Source organism: Martes martes, assembly GCF_963455335.1.
Source record: "Martes martes genome assembly, chromosome: 4".
In the NCBI taxonomy this organism is placed as follows: domain Eukaryota; kingdom Metazoa; phylum Chordata; class Mammalia; order Carnivora; family Mustelidae; genus Martes; species Martes martes.
In genome coordinates, this window is record NC_137891.1 from 21,395,643 (window position 1) to 21,415,741 (window position 20,099).

The 20,099-nt window shown below is 44.3% G+C and overlaps 1 protein-coding gene across 1 annotated transcript in view; it reads left to right on the forward strand.

The window, feature by feature from the left end:
- EXT1 (exostosin glycosyltransferase 1) overlaps positions 1 to 20,099 on the forward strand; it is a 278,879-nt gene that overhangs the window by 235,556 nt on the left and 23,224 nt on the right. Inside the window, exons 2-4 of the mRNA XM_080802429.1 lie at positions 8,090 to 8,183; positions 9,642 to 9,749; positions 14,917 to 15,036. Coding sequence (XP_080658555.1) covers positions 8,090 to 8,183; positions 9,642 to 9,749; positions 14,917 to 15,036 — 322 coding nt within the window. The remainder of the gene's footprint in view (positions 1 to 8,089; positions 8,184 to 9,641; positions 9,750 to 14,916; positions 15,037 to 20,099) is intronic.

Consider the following 20,099-nt stretch of genomic DNA (forward strand, 5'->3'; position numbering starts at 1 on the left):
TGCAATAACGAGCTCAGGTGGTTGCCCTGCTCCCAGGAAACGTGTAATCAGTGTAGGGGGCGCAGGGGGACTGTTACTGTAATTGTCACCTTTAGGGGCACCTGAGTGAGTCCATTCGTGAAGTTGGATGGTCTTGATTTTGGCTCAGGTCATGATCTGAGGGTCGTGGGATCGAGCCCCACATCAGGCTCTGTGCTCAGCAGGAAGTCAGTTTGGGATTCTCTCTCCCTCTCCCTCCCTTACCCTCCCCACATCTCTCACAAATAAATAAGTAAATCTTAAAAAAAAAAAAAAAAACCGTTACCCTAATGGCTGTCCTACTTTACTACTTGCTTTTACATAGTCACCGTTGAGCTGCTGTTCAATGAGCAGAAACCGAGATGGTTCTCTACCCATGTTGAAGGAAGAGGAGCCCCTGTAGGTGCTGGGTTCATTCGCTTACACAGGTGGTGATGACCCTGCCGTGCAAGTCTGAAGTTCTGGGCTGTCAGTACGTGTGTAGATGCTGTGGGGGAATTTTGACCTGATGTCGGGTTAGGATCCAGTGTATTCAGATGGGGGTGCTTGCTTCCAAGTGTCTTCTGACTCTTCCTCCCCGTGGGGAGCTGGCATAACCCTGCCTCCCTCCCGGCGTGGCTGCGAGGCTTCCACGGGATCGTGTGTGTGTGTGTGTGTGTGTGTGTGTGTGTGTAAGAGTCCACGCCTCCCCGGGGGCCTCATGCCCCAGCCAGAGCCCCCAAATGTTACCTCTCTCCCTTCCCTGCATCGAAAGGGGCTTTAAATGGCCAATGGAAGGGAGACGGTTTTCTGTGGGTAGCCAAGAAACGTGCAAGCCTGAGTGTGATACCCGGCCCTCATCACAGCCAACTGCCGCCCTCTGCGGTGTGCAGCTCGGGACCAGCAGCAGCAGTCCTCCTGGGGAGCACCATAAGGAAAGTCCTCACCTGGGCCCTCTGAACTTCTAGCAGCAGGCGGTGCTCAAGGCCAGCATCGCCTGGGGGAGACATCACCACGTCCACACAGCAAGTGCCTTCCGACCGCAGGCTGCTGGGTGTCCCCGAGGCTGCCGCCCCTCTGGGCCACCCGGTACAGCCCTGCACGGGGGTCAGGACTCAGCACTTACCTGACACCGGGACACAGGGGGCTCACTTGTGGGCACAGAGGCTGTGCGAGTCGGTGGTGAAGACACTGAGGCTTAGCGTGCCCCACGAATTCTCAGACTCCGCGGGGGCCCGTACCTCTCTGTCGGTCTGGGGCCGGCTGGGCCCATTTTCTAACTCCAAGGTATGTTTCTCTGTTCACAATTATGTCTTGAACCAATTTCATGTTATCACATGTTACGAACTTTGGGTTTTCTCAAAAATAATTGAAATTTTACGCGTTGAGTCTGTCGAGCCCGAGAGAGGGTCTACGTTAGCAAGGTTAATAAAAAACAGAGCACCATCTTGGACTGAAGGGCTAGTGGGACATGATGCTGAGTTTTGAGTCAGGGAGAAAGGGCCCTCTCGGTGGTAGCCATTGGTGGCTCATGCTGGAAAGCAGGTGAACAGCCCAGGACTTCGCTCCATAAGAAATGTATTTTCAGGGGCACCTGGCTGGTTCAGTCGGCAGAGTGCGCAACTCTTGATCTCGGGGTTTTGAGTGTGAGCACCATATTGGGTGTAGAGATTGCTTAAAAATAACATCTTATAAAAGAAAAAAAGAAAGAAAGAAATGTCTTTGCAGTCCCCGCATTTGTATGAGCTGGGCCAAGAGGCAGCGTGATGTGGTGGAAGGCAGAAGCCCTTTAGAATCAGAAAGCCTAGAGTTGGAGCCCCAATGGCCCCATTGCCGTGACCTGCATTTTTGGCCAGGTTATCAGTTTCCAGACACTGGGAACGTGTCACTCTTTTGCTAGGCCCTTCGGTGACTCACGACCACTGCATAGGATCGTGTCTGAGCTCCAGGAGATACCACACACGAGTCCTCCCAGTGGAACAGTGGTGTCATTCCCGCCCCCCCCCGACTCCCCAGCTCCCTCTCTCCCAAACTGTGGTGGGTCCTCTCATCTTGGTGTTTGTTCCTGCTATGCTGTTTCTGTCCCCCACCCCCCGAATGCCCACTGCCTCCTCTCCGCCCTGCCAAGCTGAACCTTGCTCTTCACTTAACAATCAGCTCCGTTTCCCTTCCTCCTGCTTCTCAGTCTCCCCACCAAAGCCAGGTTGTCACTCTTGTTTCTCTTTGCATCATCCACCTCACACCTCCATCCGATCGCTAAATACCAATCACTGATCATCATATTCCCTCACTGAATAACAACAACACATCTGCCTTTTCACGGGGCTGTCAGTTCCTTGAGTAGTGTCTGACACACGGTAGGCAGGCAACTAATTAATGTTTGTTGATTGAATAAAAGAAAGCACAGAGGAGGTGCTGAGGAAGTTATTTTATTTCCCTTCTCCCCGCGTACTTTATGGAACTACAGCAGTCATAAATTGCTTTTGTTTTCTTTCTTTCTCTCGTAAGGGACGTGATTCAAACCTGGGTGTAAGCAAAGAAGATTAAGTGCTTATGAGGATGGAGACTGGAGGGAACAGATAGCATAGATGTTCAGTTACTTTACAAATAAATACTTGAGACAAACTGTAGCAACATCACGGGGAGACTAGAATTGTATGACTACAGAGATGAGAGGCCGTATCACTTGCTTCGTGCCTACCCTCTTTGATTAGCAGAAAACAGGCTCTCGTAGCAACTGTGCGCACTACAGAGGAATTGTGGGTCGTGCAGGAGGACCAGTAGGCACCCTGCACCAGCAGCATCCTTGTCTACACAGCTTCTGATAATAAGGCAAAATCCTTTCAATTAGAAGCTGCTGTTCTGTTGTGATTCCCAGCTTCTGTTTGCATTGTATTTTAAAGGGTCTTTTGCACATTTCTCTCTGGCTCTATCTTTGGGGAATCTGTTCTTTCTTTGCTTTCTTTTTCCTTTGTTCCTTTTTTTTTTAAATGTTTTTGTTCCTCTCATCCTGATGTCATTCACAATGACCTGCAGTTGCACAGTGCTTGGCAGTGGATAAGGCATGGACATGATCTCACTTGACCTTCACGACTTTGACGCGCAGAGAACTCCGTTTGCACAGGACCCCACAGAAAGTGGGAGATCCAGAACCCAGAGTCCTTAAGCCACGTCTTCTAACTTTTCAAATCGGCTCTGTTTTCCTTTATATTCTGTTGTCTTCCTTGAGCCGTAATGATAATAGCTGTCATTTATGGATTGTTTGTGATATGCCTGTGTTGGAGTTCAGTGGTATCATCTAAGCCTCATACTAGAGGTGTCTCCATTTTTTGCCAACCAGGAAGCCAAGATGTAGACAAATACCTTTCCCAAGACCACCCAGCTTGTAAATAGCAAAGATGAAATTTGAACCCACGTTTGGCTGTGTCTAAATCTACTTATTCACTAAGCTTCGTATTACTAACCTCTTAACTCAAAGTTTTTTTGAACTCTAGCACAGAATTTAGGATGCATCCTAATTACCCAGTGGGGCTTGTTAAAACAGAGTTCTGGGCCCTTCCCGTGGAGTTTCTACCTCAGTGGGCCATGGTGAGGCTGAGAATTCCCATTTCTGCCAGTTTCCCAGGTGGTGCAGATGCTTCTCCTGGTTGGGAGAAAACATTTTGGAGCACCCCTGCTCTCACCATGCTACACCCGCAACCCCGGGCACACTGAGTTATTGCCAGCAAAACTGTATTTCATATGGAGGGGAAGGACTTCAATTATGCATTATTACATGGCCCATTTTAAATGGGGTGTATCCCATCCATTATTCAGTACAACTTTAAGGAGAAAATTATTATGGCCATAAGTGGTTCCTGGCTTCTAGGTTAAATTCAGGTCATGTCATTTTATTGCATTTTTTCTTTGCAGTCATTTATGAAAACTGTTCTAACTTCTCTGTCACCGCCTATAGAATGGGGAGCTTAATGCCCATCTGAAAAGGGTAACAAAACCATTTGTTAATTAAAGCAGAGAGTTCTCTGAGATAAATTGCCTGCCTTATCTGCTTACCTCCTTGCTTGGGATATCATGTGTTAATGATCTCTTACTTTGAAGAAGTTTATGATTTTGATGTGATTTATGTTTCTAAACGTAATCATGGAGAATGAGTCCCTTCGAGAAGGCTGTCCCCCTCACTTGACCTGTCTTCTGCCTTTCTTCCCCCATCTCTAACCACCGATAACCACTAATCTGTTATCTGTTTCTAAAATTGTTATCTCATGAATGCTATATAAATAAATAATGCCGTCTATATCCTTTTGAGATTGGCTTTTTCACTTAGCGTGATTTCCTTGAGGATGTCGCATGTATCGATACTTCATTTCATTTTATTGCTGAGTATTCAAGGCTGTGGACGGACCGCAGTTTGGTGAACCATCCAGCCAGCGAAGGACATAAGAGAGTGTCTGTTTGGGGCTGTTCAGGATAAAACTGCTGTGAACGTTCATGGGCAAGTTTCTGCATGAAAATAAGTTTTCATTTTCTCTGGGATAAATGCCCAAGTGTGAAATCGTTGTGTTATATGCTAATCGCGGTTTTAGGTTTAAAAAGAAACTGCCAAACTTTCCAGTGTGACCGTTCCGTTTTACCTTCGTACCACCAACACGTGAGGGTTCCAGTCTCTCCCCGACCTCTCCAGCAACCGTTCCCCCGAGCATAACCATCCTCACGGGTGATTTGCGTTTCCCTAATGGCTCATAATTAATGCTGAGTATCCTTTTACGTGCTTATTGACACTTTACGTATTTTCTTGGGAACCATATCTAGTCCATCCTCGACGTGTTTTCAGGTTGGATTGTCTTTTGATTGTTGAATGTCAGAATTCTTTACATATTCTGGGCTGTCTTTTCACTTTCTTAATGGCAGCTGGAAGGAGAGGGAGCCCAGTCTTCTTGACTGAACTTGCCTGAGATGGTGCTTCCAGAAGGTGGAGCTGGGTGGGGTCCGTAAGGGAGCAGGTCATGGCTCAAATGTCACAGACGCTCACTGTTCTTGCCAAGATCGGGTAGGTTTTCTTGAACAAATGTTTTTCCATTTGTCATTATATCCTTAGGACCGTTTCCAAAACGTTATGTTTCCAAATGTTTTTATCATTTTTACCCGTTAAGTTGTTGTTTTGCTAGGGAGGGTACCCACAGAGTTAGTGCCTCACTGTGCGAGGCCAGCCTTCTCGAATGTACTGTGTGATGTAGACACCTCTGGGAAACATGACGCCCTCCGTTCTCATCTGTCTCTCTGAATTACCAGATAATTCTCTGGTAGGTCTCCCGAGGGGAGTAGGATCTTCTCTGTACAACATCTACAGGACTAGAACAGGGCCTGGAACATTGTGTTTCTTGAGAGAGTGACTCCAAAAAAGAAAAAAAAAGAATGTTTTAAGCATCTAGAAGGAGGTGGATGGGTGTGTGTGAGGACATCCAAATGGAGAGGTGGGTCCATAGAAGGGCTGAGTGGAAGGGTTCCTAACTCATGTGTGGCCCACCCAGAAAGACTGACCCCTTGCAGATTCATGGGCTGAGCATGGTTAGAAATCTGAAAAATCATTGTTTGAAGTTTTTTTAAACTTTTTTTTTTTAAGATTTTATTTATTTATTTGACAGAGATCACAAGTAGGCAGAGAGGCAGGCAGAGAGAGAGGAGGAAGCAGGCTCCCCGCTGAGCAGAGAGCCCGATGCAGGGCTCGATCCCAGGACCCTGGGATCATGACCTGAGCCGAAGGCAGAGGCTTTAACCCACTGAGCCACCCAGGTGCCCCCATTGTTTGAAGTTTTATGTGTACATGTCCTGGGTGTGTCTTCATGTGTCTCTAGGGATACACACCCATCAAACATATGTTTTACACATGTGAGCAGAGACCTATGTATACATACAGATACACAGACACTCATTTATAGAAGGGTTATGGAAGCCTTTGGAGCAGTGGGATATTCTGAAAGGACATTCTTTCTTAACTAAGAGTAACATAAAGAATAATGGGGTGTTCAAACAATCTCTCGTCATTTTGCTGATGAGGAAACAGTCCCAGACAACTCCTGTGTTTTGTTAGTAATGTCACAGCTACGTAGGGGCAAGAATGTTCATCCCATATCTCCCGTTACCTGTTGCATGAATGAACACAAGTTTCAGTCGTGTAAGCTTTATCCTCTGCATCAGCAAATCCTTCTTTTCTATCACCACTTAAATATCAACACCCTAGAATAACTGTCATTTGAGTTTCTGCTGTAAGTTTTCTACCTTACCTCTACCTCCGCTCCTTCCCTAAAGTAATTCTGCAGCTGGCAACTTTGAAAGTTGTTACCATCCAGAACATTAATAGGGTTTTACATTTTTAGCAGCCTAATGATGAGGCTGTAGGACCTTCTGTGCTAGTCCCTCAGGGGTTTCTATTCTGGGCATTTATTAAACTTTGCTGTAGTCTGAAGTATGTTTGACCTTTTTATATTAAAACAATTTGAGTTTAAAGTTTATATGTATATTCATATGTGTGTGTGTGTGCGTGCGTGCATGTACACTTATTTCCCCCTTCATTCATTAGGTAGAGAACCCAACCTTTTCAACAATTGAATTCGAAGATACTTATCAATTATTTCCCTGTGTTTGCTGAGCAAAGAAGAAGCCATTACCATCATAATTTAATATTTCTTATTTAGCCAAATTTGAGCCCTCTTAAAAATCTTTTCTACTTTCAGGTCTATTTTGCAGTTTAATTAATGCAGCGAGGGTTTTTATTTTACTCTCAATGGAGATAATCTTAATCCATTCACGGTGACCTTTTCTTGTGCAAATTAGTTGTACAAGCTTGTTTAAGCAAATGGTCCTTTGCCTGATGTCTCTTCTTAATGACGGGTTTATAATTGAAAATTGGCTTACTCCCATATGCCTAGTTTGTATGAGAATATAAAAATAGATGTGGACTTTAAAAATATAAATGTATATATCAGTATCCCAAAACGAGGAGGGAAGAATCCGATGCCTGGAGGCTATGATTAAATTAGACTATTAGAGTCAGAAAATGCGGGTGACATATGCTACTGTCAAAGTCACACCTGTCTGCCGAGCATTGGATCCTCTTGAAAAATGAGAGTGATTTCATCTTAGCTCTGAGAATCCGCGCTTTCATAGGACAGGAGCCATTTCTGGCTTCCCAAGTTTGCTTAAACTCATAATGAACCTGAAACTGCGTGTTTAGGAATGTGTTTGTGGATATCACTTTTAAAGTGATAGCCCTCAACAGAATGAAATGCTCCTTGCTTTTCCAGCACTTCGCCAGCAAAAAGAGACAGCTGATGCTCATGTTATATTTTGCCTTTTTTCAAGTGCAAAACCCACATGATACTGCCAAGTGGTATTTGAGTAAAAGTCACAATCCTCTCTTCTGCACCCCGGTTTTCTGTGCCCCCTGCTTTTTTTTTCTCTCTCATTATTTTTATTTCCCCATTTCTTAGACCTGCTCCTTCTGGCTCCCTTGTCTTACCCCTCTAAGTCTTGTCCACCGTTCTTATAACAGGAGTGTTTGTCTGGCATAGCTGAATATTCTTGGTTAAACGTAGGAGAGAGAGAATGTTGTCTTGTGCTGGTAATGGAGGTTTCCTGAGTTGGTTTTAATAGCATGGGGTGGGGAACAAGGACTGTTCTAGCTTTGCTGAATGACATGGCATTAAACAAGAGGGATGGGTTGTGATCTTTTTCTCTCTCTCTCTTTAAAAAAAAAAAAAAAGCATAGGGGAACAAGACATTTCATTAGGACACAAAAATCTGATTTTTGGAAGCCAAACCTAGGCAAGCCAAATTGTTTCTGGGACGATCAGACTCATCTTTTATGTACTGCTTGCAAAAGACCCTAATTGCTTTGTCCCCCATGAAAGCTCACATTTGCTCTCCCTCGTGCAGCACCCCACCTGCACCGAGGGAACGTGAGAACTGCCCGCGGGCCAGCATATTTCCTGAGTTGCTCTGGGTAATTTCATGCAGGTGTGAACCCACAGATGTTCGTTCCTCCCCCAACTCCTAACGGGTCTTCGTTTGCTGATTGCTCCTCCTCTCCTTGTAGGTATGATTATCGGGAAATGCTGCACAATGCCACTTTCTGTCTGGTTCCTCGTGGTCGCAGGCTTGGGTCCTTCAGGTTCCTGGAGGCTCTGCAGGTAAGAGACTGAAAGCTCCCCGGACTCGGGCCGAGGACTGAAGTCAAACCGGGTGGGTTTAACCTCAGCCCTTCTGCTGGGATCTAAATGGCATGCATGGTTTGCCTTGAACACCTGAAGTCTGTTTTCCCAAGAAAGCCTGCAACACTTTTTACAAGGGGGAGGGGGCAGGAAGAGGATTTACTCCCTGTCTTCGGACACGAGTGGATTAAAGGATTTCACCACCAGGGACGATGGGTTCTTCGGGGACAACTTTGCAAAAGGAGGGCAGATCAGAGCGCCCAACAGCGTCCTCGCTGGGCTCCTGGCAGAGACACTGCCCTGCCTGGAAACCAGTCTCAAGAGCGCTGGCTTAAGAAAATGCCTTTTTGGCGGTGCTTCCCAAAAGCAAATTGTCTTTTCTGCCCGCCCCACCAGTTGTCTCTTGGCGCCTCAAAATTCCAGAGTGATGCCCAGGGGGTCACGCTACTCCCTTTGGCCCGCCTATCCCAAGGCTCTGCAGCTCTGGGGCCTGTGTGGGAGTCTGCTCATTAATTAGTCCACTCTGCAGACAGGCCTCACCTGCTCAGACACCTGTGCACACTTCCTGCCCCTGGGAGTGGCACTCAGCCTTCCGTGACCTTGAGAAGAACATGCTCTCAGCCGAAACTCCTCCTCCACTCCTTGCCCCTGGCTTCTCTGTTCTTTCCCCCTCTACGTTCTGCACCTTGCCAGAGTCCGCTTCTTTGCGCAGTGCTCCCTACTAGCATACGTCATTCTGTCGTGTCTTCCAACGGAAGAGCTTCCTGCCCCTTAAGGCCCTTTCCGTTGCGTCCTGCGATGTTCCCATCGCCTCTGTGAGATGTCCCATGAAGCAAATCGTTCTCCGCTTTGGATTAATTTTCTGGCGTTTCTTGGCTGACAGATCACTGTGGGAGCAGTACGTTGGTCCGCCTGTGGCCCGGCTCGCAGTGAACAGACAGGTTCCGGCTCAGATGTTTGCACTGCAGGGCCGCGGGAAGGCCCCGTAATAGCTGGGCCACGACACGCCTCATCAGGAACGCCAAGCCCCGTTCTGCCCTCTGTTGCTCGTCACGGTGGGCTAAACCGCTCCACAACCAGGCCAGTCACATGGACAAAACCGTTTATATTCAAGGTTGGCTTTAGGCTAGGATGTTGTTGGTGGACGATTTTGTTACATCAATAAAACTTCTCGAACGAGGCCAGTCGTCTCCGTGGAAGGAAGGTCAGCCAGACCATATGCTAGAATAGAAATGGGGTTTTGGCCTTCGAGGGCAGGACTTGCAAACATGAAAACTCGTCCGAGCTCTCTCTTCTTCTGGCCCAAGCAGCCTAGGATCCCTGCAGGCACCCGAGGCAGAAACCCCAGTGCTCGAGCTTGTCATGATGTTAGCTCCCATCGGAAAGGCTCCCCCTGGCGCTTCCCTCGCGTTCACGAAGCCCCCTTCTTTCGCGCAGGCTGCCTGTGTCCCTGTGATGCTCAGCAACGGATGGGAGTTGCCATTCTCTGAAGTGATTAATTGGAACCAAGCCGCCGTCATAGGCGATGAGCGATTGTTATTACAGGTAAGGAGGGGGCTCTGGCCTTCAGCCCGTCCGCGGATTACTGCTGCCCCCATCCAGACTTTGAAAGAAGATGAATCCAAAAGGTCAGCTCTATAAAAGAAATTTTATCAGGAGAAAATTGCCTGTGTCATGGCGAATATGAAGTCATTTAATATGACACTGTTCGCTTTCCCACACAAGACCCACCCTCGTGCGGGGAAGGTATTTGCAAAAGGGGAAGTGGCGGGTAAAGGATGTGAACTTTGGTGGGGGGACGAAGCGTCTAGCCATCCTCTTCCGCATCCAGAATTGTTAGAAGCTGTACCAGAGCGTTTCCTGCCACTTCATATTCCTTTCCCCTGTTTCTGTGATTGCCTTCAGATTAATTGTCAGAAAGAGGGAGGTCTCTAGGGTTGATTCTTGTAATTAGTGTTATCGTTGCTCAAGTGAACCAGTCTGGGGGCCTGAGCAGTATTATCTTTAACATGTATATTTAGAAGAGCAGACTCTAATAAAAAAGATGATCATTTAGATGTATTTTTTGCCATTTGGAGCTCTTTATTTTATTTTTATTTTATTTTATTGCATCAAGTTTAGCATGGGATTTGCCTTATTTTTTTTTTAAAGATTTTATTTATTTGACAGACAAAGATCACAAGTAGGCAGAGAGGCAGGCAGACAGGGGGAAGCAGGCTCCCTGCTGGCCAGAGAGCCCGACAAGGGACTTGATCCCAGGACCTTGAGACCATGACCTGAGCCGAAGGCAGACGCTTAACCCACTGAGCCACCCAGGCACCCATTGCCTTCTTATCTTTCATGCAGAATTATTACTGTTGACTGTGGGGTCCATATGTTAGACATCTCTGGAGTTTATTCATCTTCTTTGATTAAACTTTGTGCCCACTGATGTCATAACACCCCATTTCTTCCCCACCCCCAACCCTGGCAACTCTCATTCCACTCTTTAATTCTGTGAACTTGACTATTTTAGACACCTCATGTACGTGGAATCAGGCAGCATTTGTCTTTCTATGACTGGTTTATATCCCTTAGCATAATGTCCTCAGGGTTCATGTGATATGATAATGACTTAATATGATTAAAATGACCATAGTACCCAAATTAATCTGTAGATTCCATGCAATCCCTATGAAAATCCAAATGGCATTTTTTTACAGAAATTGAAAAATAATTTTAAAATTCATATAGAACCTACAAAAGACCCCAAGATAGCCACATCAGTCTTGAGAAAGAACAAAGCTGGAGGCATTATATTTCCTGATTTCAGAATATATCACAAAGCTACAGTCATCAAAATATTGTACTGCCATAGAGAAAGACAGGCCAATAGAAGAAAATAGAAAGCCCAGAAAGAAGTCTGCTCATACACGGTCAACTAATCACCAACAAGGGTGTCTAAAGAGAGTCTGAACTTCTCATGAGCTGCCTAGGAAGGGGGATATGATACAGAGAAACCTAAGGGCAGCAATGGTCAGTCACTAAGGATTTCTTTCTCTTTCTTTCTTTCTTCTTTAAGAGTGAGCATGTGCAGGAGGGCTAGGTGGGGCAGGAAGCTGAGGGAGAGGGAGAGGGAGACTCATAGGATACACACCAGGGCGGAGCCCGATGCGGGGTTTGAGCTCAGGACCCTGAGATCACGACCTGAGTCTAAATCAAGAGCTGGACCTTTAACTGGCTGAGCCACCCAGGTGTCCCCACTAAGGATTTCTAAAGCCCTTTTGTGCAATAATGTTTTAGGTTCCACATAAATTGCCGAACTCCTTTCTCTAAAAATTATAGAGTATTTTAATGTTTTTCATTGATGGTATTATATACTTTATCTTGAACTACCACAAATATGGCTTTTTTTTTTTTTTTTTTAATATCAGGAAAATTGAGTTCCTAACTCTGTCATTGATTCTGCTTCGACTGCTGGCCAGTCTGCTAGCTGGCTGATGTAACCCAGTTTTCTTCCTATAGTAACAGTGAGATACCTATACCTAAGAGGGCTGTGAATTAGGCAAGCCAGGCTGAACACAGCCCCCAGAATATTCCTTCCCTCTGGTACTCAGGGATGTGATCTCCTTGGCCCCTGGAACCTCCAAAACAAGAGGAACGCGTGACCTGGCAGAATCCTCCCTGGGCCAAATGGTGTATGTCAATAACATCGACTCATGAAAGGCCAGACAAAGGGAGATGTGTAATTCTTTTTTTCCCATGTTGCCTTTTTCCTTCCTTTTATGATTTTTTAAAATAAATGTATCATCGTCAAAGGAACCTTGGGAAATAAAAGGAATAAAAACCATCAGCCGTAATTTCTCTAGGCGTACACCAGTGCTCCTGTGAATTTGACGGGAACGACTTGGAAGGGTGTCTTAGAGAGGAAATCATTCCAGGACACTCCATTGGGGTTGTCTGCTTTCTCTGAAGCAGTGGTTTGGGCCTGACTCTGAAGATTCTGTTTTCCGTTCCGCCCTTACCCAAGCTTGCCGGTGTTTCCCGTTCTCGAACGCGGTCTGCCTTTGCACAGCTGCCTCCGTGCTGAACCTCGACTGCGCGTCGTTGACAATCGTTGTAAAGAGCTGGCACGGAGCCCACAAGTCTGCTCTGGGAGATGTTATGTTACAATTTTTCGTTTCCTGTTTGAGAACAGCTCAGATGTTTTTATTTGCATGTATTCTTGTCGTTGTGTCACCAGGAGAGCCGAATGTTGCTTTCCTGTATCTATTTTGGGAGATTCCATTAGTTTTGTTACCAAAAGTGACCTTTTATTAAGACTTCATTGAGTTCTGCAACGCAGAGCCATCCGACCAAATTGGAATTAATTTATCACTCCCGCATACCTGTCTCTTGGGACAAGCAGATTAATAAGCAATAGCCAAACGCCACGAAAACCTGGAACTCTGTCTTTTCAGTCAGTTGGAATTCTCTTCCAGAACACTTTCCAAGAGCTATCATTTATATTGTACGTACAAATGGGGCAGCGTATAGGTCACTTGATGTCCTAAATCTAATTGTGGCTTGTATAAAAAGGGGAGCGTGTTGGTAGGTTAATGTGTGATATTCCCTTGGGGTGCCTGGGTGGCTCAGTCAGGTGGGCGTCCAGCTCTCGGTTTCGGCTCAGGTCACTCTCGACATGCAGTCTGCTTCTCCCTCTGCCCCTTCCCCCCACGTGCTCTCTCTCTGTCTTTCTATCTCTAGCATAAATTAAAAAAAATAAAATCCTTTGTAAAAAATACGTGATATTCCATTCATTCACAAGCATAGCCTACCTAGTTTTCTGGAGACTGTAGTGACAGGTGCTTTTGGCATTTTTCTAATGGACTGGTTTCTTGTGCTCATGACAAAACAGTGAAGTCAACCTTTATGACTCTTAGAATATGCCCCTGACATTCAGAAGAAGGCATGATGATGAAAATTGAGCAGGGTAACTTTTTTTCTAGTCTTTTTTGGCAATGTAGGTAATTTTCTCAGTAAATAAAAATAAATTGTCCTTGACTTACCAAGGATCCATGCGTGACATGGATAGTTTCTCTACCTCCTCCAAGGATACTTTACTTCCACTTGACCTTGAGCTCTAATTTCAGGCTAACATTTGCCTGCCAGTGCTTCTCCTTTACCCGTGGCCTGCATGCTCCTTCAGCGTTGGGCATCCAGATACGCACTTGGGGCCACAGACTCAGGGTCTGCTTTGGGATGTTGCCAAAGCAAGTGAGCTATAAAGCTGTTTTATTGCTCCTCTGTGGAATAGGCTTGAGTCAAAAAATGTGCTACCACCTCCTTCCCCTCCAGTGGAAATTCAGATACAGCCGTAGTCCCAATGCCATAAGTAACTTTCTTATTAAAGCAGTTAACAGAGCAGTCCTGCTTCAGCCCAGGCCCCCACATCTGTCTGATTAGTTACGCGTTAGCGAAGCAAGCATGCAGAAAGAGGTGAGCGCAAGAGGGCAGTTGCTAATCACAAGGAATCTCCTCACAGAGTATATAGGCTCCATAAATGAAACAGACCTTGAACTGTAGGTGAAGATAGGGAGCGAGCCCAGCAAACTCACCAGAAACCCAGGAAGTACGTGTCAGAGCTCCAGATCCAAACAAGTTCACGTGCAGATACTAAGCAATTGGTCCAACATGGAGTATCCTCACCTGATGTCACCCTTATTATTAGTGATAATAATAGCAGTAGTAATAATTTGCTGTGTTAGGTACGCTTCCCATGTTCTAGGCACTGTGCTAAGCACTTACATGATCTCCATTACCACCTTCTGGTGTTAGTACTGTATCCCCTTGTTGTTAAATGAAGAGATGGAATCTGAGAGATCAAATAACGTGTCCAAGAGCACGGCTAGTAAATGGTAGAACCAAGAATTCCCACCTTGGTCTAATTTCTGTGTCCCTGTGCTTAACCATTAAGCTGTATTGCTTGTAAAAATAATGATATCTCTATGGTGGGTTCAACTGGCCATGTTCAGTTCAACTCTTATTTCTTGAGTAACTACTGTAACTATGTAAAATCCATTCTTATAGCCTTGAACTGTGTAGCTGGATGGACAGGATGTAGATCTCGCCTTTAAAATCATGTAGCCTGTTAGAGAATGGTGATGGTAGGACGTGTATGATGTTTGACAGATCGTGGTAGATGGGGGTAAGTGCAAGAGCCAAAAAGACAGGTCGGGGAGCAGAAGAGTCCTTGGGGTAAGGTTGCAGGTGTGTGCACTTAGAAATGACTGTCCAGCTACAGATTAAGCAGAGAGGCTCAGAGACATTCCTTTAAAAGCTCTTTGTAGATCATTCGGAGTCCCTGGCATGGCATGTCTTGGAGTGTTTGGGGGATAATGTCTTTCAGCCTTTCCCCAAAGCTGATAGCTCCCTTCTGGGTAGAATGTGGTCGTCCAAGTAGAGATTGAGACTCTGTGGGACCCTAAGCAACTGATAAGCTGTTACCAAGTCTTAGGGGGGACTTGAACTTCCATGCATTAACGGTCATTAAAGCTGATCCCCAGTAAGTACTATTTGTACCTGACACCTCTTAAGGGCATTTCAAGTTAGGGGTTGGTGATTTTTAGCCGATCCATACGCTAAAACTTGAATGCTAAGAAGTACAAAAGCCTAACCCAGGTGGGTTATTTCGATCAAATGGCATCTCATTGTTTGACAGTTATGGTTATTTTGTGTTCACCTTGTGTTACAGATCCCTTCTACAATCAGGTCTATTCATCAGGATAAAATCCTAGCACTTAGACAGCAGACACAATTCTTGTGGGAGGCTTATTTTTCTTCAGTTGAGAAGATTGTATTAACTACACTAGAGGTAAGTGAGACCCTTTGGCTCTTGGTCTTGAATAATGGTCCTTTGTACACTTCTGTTGGCTTTCTCTTCTGTTATTGGTGAGGCATAATTGGTCAAATGGGACAAAACCGAATTTTTCTAACTCAGATGTGTCAATTAACCCTCTTTTACCCGCTCTGCCGTGCCCAAGCAAATCCCTCCATTCCTCACAAAACTCCACAGAGGAAAACGGACATGAGGAGGAATGATACTCCTTGACCCAGAGATGGGCTCTCTCTTCCATCATTTCAGCGAAATGTGGTTAATGCCTGTCCTCCCATCCTTCACACTCAGTGGACTCTTTCGAAGATCTGTCTCTGGAGCCTAGTTAGAAATCGGATAGTGACCGAGTAGGGGGAAATCTTCTACCATTCTAGAAATACAAGGAGTTTATTGGGTACCAGCGGTATCAGAGGTACCCCAAGATCAATTCTCAAGACATCCCACTGAACCAACATCGATTTCGCAAGTATGTGTTAAGAAAATTGGGATTACGCTTACCTGGTGCAGAAAGTGTTAAACACTATGAAAGCAGAAAATCTTCTAGGCCTATGTGTGCCCCTTGTTAGTTGCTTTTTTTTTTTTTTTTTTTTTTTTTTGAGGCAGGAGGAGAAAAAGAGAGGGGAGCCTGGAGATGATTAAAACCTTTGGAAGTAGAACAGATAGTGATGGCCTGAGGCTACAGCACCGTAGCACAAAGAGCTAAGAGAAGAGTTAGAAAACTGCACACTCAGGGGTTACAGACTCACAGGAAGGAGAGCAGAGGTCCTCTCACGAGACACACCATTAAGGTGATTCTGAGGGGTTCCCATAATACCGCAGGGGCATCTGTGCCATCACTTTGGGATACTTGCTTTGGAAAGGTGTTTACTGTGCCCAAAGCCAGTGTAATAGGTAATGTAACCTGTTTAGATCTGGAGTCTTGAGTAATACCAAGAAAACTGAAAATTACCCTGTTTTGTCCACACTCCTGTTCTCTTGCCATCTTGGGTACCAGACCCTGTGCTGCTCATGCCCTGGGCACAGTGGGCATTTCCCTACCACAAGCCGAGCCTGGGCTCCTGCTCTGGTCGGGGTATCTTCTCAGGAATGGTGTGCACTTTTTTTTTTTTTTCCCCCATCCTGGAAGTAGGTAAAGGGGCTCTTCAGGACCCAGGCTCCTCCCATGGAGGGTACAAGGTCAGAATGGCCTCCGGCGGCTTCCTTCTTGCAAGCAAACCTGTGGTTCCTTAAAATCGGTTGCATTTGTTCATCTGTTCATAGCAGCAGGTTTGACAATGTAATAGATTTTACTCTTCTATCCTATTGTCCGTCCAAGAACCTTCCTAGACCCTTCTTAAGGAACTTTGAATGTCAATTTTTTTTCTTTGTGGAATGAGTGCTTTTTTTTTTTTTTAAGATTTTATTTATTTATTTGACAGAGAGAGAGATCACAAGTAGGCAGAGAGGTCACAAGTAGGCAGAGAGGCAGGCAGAGAGAGAGGGGGAAGCAGGCTCCCTGCTGAGCAGAGAGCCTGATGTGGGGCTCGATCCCAGGACCCTGAGATCATGACCTGAGCCGAAGGCAGAGGCTTTAACCCACTGAGCCACCCAGGTGCCCCTAGAATGAGTGCTTTTTATGAAAAGAGTGTATGTTCATTTTAGAAAATAATGGAAAATACTTAAAGCATAAAAATAAAATAATCTACCCATACAAAATCTACCCATATATATTAACATATATATACACACAAACACATATGTGTTTGTTTTTTTCTAGGCAAATTGATACACGTGTTATAATTTTTAGAGTCTTTCAGGGGCGTCTAGCTGGCTGGGTCAGCAGAGCCTGCGACTCTTTCGCTCAGGGGTGTGAGTTCAAGCCCCATGTTGGATGTCGAGCCTACTTAAAAATAAATCAGTCAATAAAGAGGAGTCTTTCTAAATTTAGTTTATAATGTGTTTTTTCTCCTTTAAATAATGTACTGTTAACATTTTCTCATGCTGTTAGATTTTTCTGCAATTATTTTAATGACTATATAATACTCCACTCATGATATCACTTAATTTCTTTCATTATCCTCAATTCGAACACATTGCCATTGTTTCTGGTTTTTCATTACTAGACACGTTGTTGAAGCAAATAGCCTCAGCACTAAATTGTTGCATAGGTTCAAGATTACTTCCTTAGGATTAATTCCTTGAATTCAAAGTCCTGGTTCAAAGAATATGACAGATGCTAAGATTTCTAATAAATTGTCAATTCTGCTGCAATAGAATGAAGTTAATTTATATTCCTTCCAGCATAGGTGAAAGGACTTGTTTTTATTATTTCTGATATTTTTCACTTTCACCAATATTGGGTATTATATCTTTCAAAATGATAAATCATTATTTTCTTAATTTATATTTCTTAGGATATTAGTAGGAATGATTTTTTTCATATTTCTTAGGCAACTCACAAAGAAAGAAATAGAAATGGCCATAGAGTTGTCCCACTTTTTCTCATTAATTTTTAAGAGCTTATTGTATTAGAAATATTAACCCTTTGACTCTTCTGCTACAAATATTTCCTCCAACTTGTGGCATTCCTTTCTATTTTGTTTATGATAAGGCAATCTCTTCCTCTGTGGATTTTCCATTTGCTACTCTTCAGAAAGGACCTTTTGACACATAATTTATACACACACATTCCCTTATGTTTTTCTAGTGCTTTCGTGGTTAACTCTTTAGATTTAGCTCTTTAATCCAATTTACTTTCATATATATGACCTGTATCGAAGAGTCTATTTTTTTTCTTCTTTGACAGATTGTTGCGTAGTTTGTCCAGATATACAAAGTTTTCATGCCTCCATATTGTCACATGCCACATTTATGCACCTCTGGGTCTGATTCTGGTCTTGTTAAGATTCTGGCCTGATAGTTGTCCACTCTAAAACACGAAGGCCACATATTTTCATTTTTCCTCCCTTATGCCCTCCTTTGGTGGACTTCCGTTTATTGAACTAGTCTCCTATTGTTGGCTGTTAATGTTGTTTCTAGTTGTTTGTTTTGTGTAGATCTAAATACAGATGTCTTTATCTGAGCAACGGGTTTCTACATGTATCTTAGGCGACATCTCTGTTTCTCTGAGATAAAGTCCTTAAAGTGGGATAGTTACTAAGCCAGAGTCTAGGTTCATGATCTGCTTGCCAAGTTACTCTCCAAGAAGGATGCATCAGTCTGGACTCTCATACGCCGTCTGCGGAGAGACCTTCTCTAGCGGCCCTCTTGTTAGTGTTAAGGATCATAATTAAACCACACACGCACGCACACACACACGACTGTGCAGATTTGCCAGATGAAAGGTGGTATCTCATTAATTACATTTCTTTTGAGTATGGTGTATGGTATAGAGCTGGTCTCTTGCCTGTTCAGTTAGCAATGCTCAGTTATCCTGTAAGAACAGTTAGATGTGTTATAGTCATCAGAATAGAATTTCAAGTCAAGTTGTTGTCGTCTCTGTGCTGGAAAGGCCTTCTTCCCCTCGGATTTAAGCCATCCAGTTCTTTAGCAACACCATTGTTTTGAAAACACTATGAACCATATACTTCATTCAAATTTATAGCAACTGTCAAATCTCCTTATATTGTTCCACGATTGGATTGTAACAGTTTGACCCTTCAACCGAATTGCATGAAAGATACCATCCAGTTTCCCTTTTTAATTCAGAACTCAGATTACCCCAGAATTCAATGTAAATAGAAAAGCAGAGAACATAGTAGAAAATGCCATCCGCATACACAAATAAAGCCAACGTGTTTATGAGAACGACTTAAGTATCCCATATCAAAAATGGCTACCTGGCTTAGAACTTAGATGATATAGGTCAGTCTGTGCTGGAGCTCCTAAGTTACGAGGATAATTCAGAGTTACCCTTAGACAATATAGATTTGAGGATCCTTTGCTTTCAGGATGTTCTACACTCAGACTCTGAAACACTGGGTTTTTCTTCCTTGGTTGCCAAACTGTAGGCTACAGGAAGGGGATGACTTGGTGTTTAGAGAATATGAGCCTTCGTGTTGTAGGTGATGCTTAGACACTACTGGAAGCAGGGCCCCTTCTCTCCAATGCCATTGTCAAGTACTCAGTACATTACAGTGTGCTGTACTTGTCATCCTTGGGACGTGGTGTGCTAGAAGCTTCCTAATTCTGCATCTTGGAATTAAGGAGTTATTGAATCAGAGCTAGGCTCTTTGGAGCTCTATTTTTGTGTGTTTGTGTGCGTGTATGCAAACTGAGAAGTAATGATGGAGACAGTGATAAAATGTTGCAGAGACAGCGTTCCTTCATAGACCCCATTGTTTGTCAGAATATTACACAGCAGCAGCCTGACACTAATGATTGAACCATGGGAGCTCAGTCAGAATCAAGGTGAGTGAAAGAAAAGTGCACAAGATTGTAATAATGTGTGGAAAGAACTAATGGGAGTTTGGACAGCACATTTTTAATGGAGTTTTGTGAAGTATGCTCCAATTTTTTTCCTCTCCAGTTACCTAACAATGCACATTCCAACCTTGGTATTGCTGATGCTGTTGTGTAGTGGAATATTAAAGTCAGGGAGATAATGGAAAGAGAATGCTTTGGCTCAAAGTGAGGTGGCATATGGTGGCACCGCGTGTGTGAGGCAGCCTTGTGTTGGTCAAAAGACCAAGTCAGGGCCACACAGAATGACAGTAACCTGTAACCAATAGTCCATTATTCATAAAACAGATGGCACATAAAAAAGAAAAATAAGGAGCCTGTCATTCTTCCCTTTGAATTCATATTAATGAGAAATATTATCCTTCTCAAGGGTGCCAGTTCCATCTATAATGAAAAGCTTTTGTACTGTGTGTGTACACGTGTCTGTGTGTATGTTGTTGTTGATTTTCTTTATGGCCATAGAGATGTCCAGCTTCTAAGTGTGATGTCTTCTTCCACAACAATAAAGAGTGAGCTCTAGCACTCTGAAAGGATCCTGGGAGCTGTCCAGGGTAGCAGCAGGGAGAATGGGACATTAGGAGAGGGACAGAACAACTTTTTTT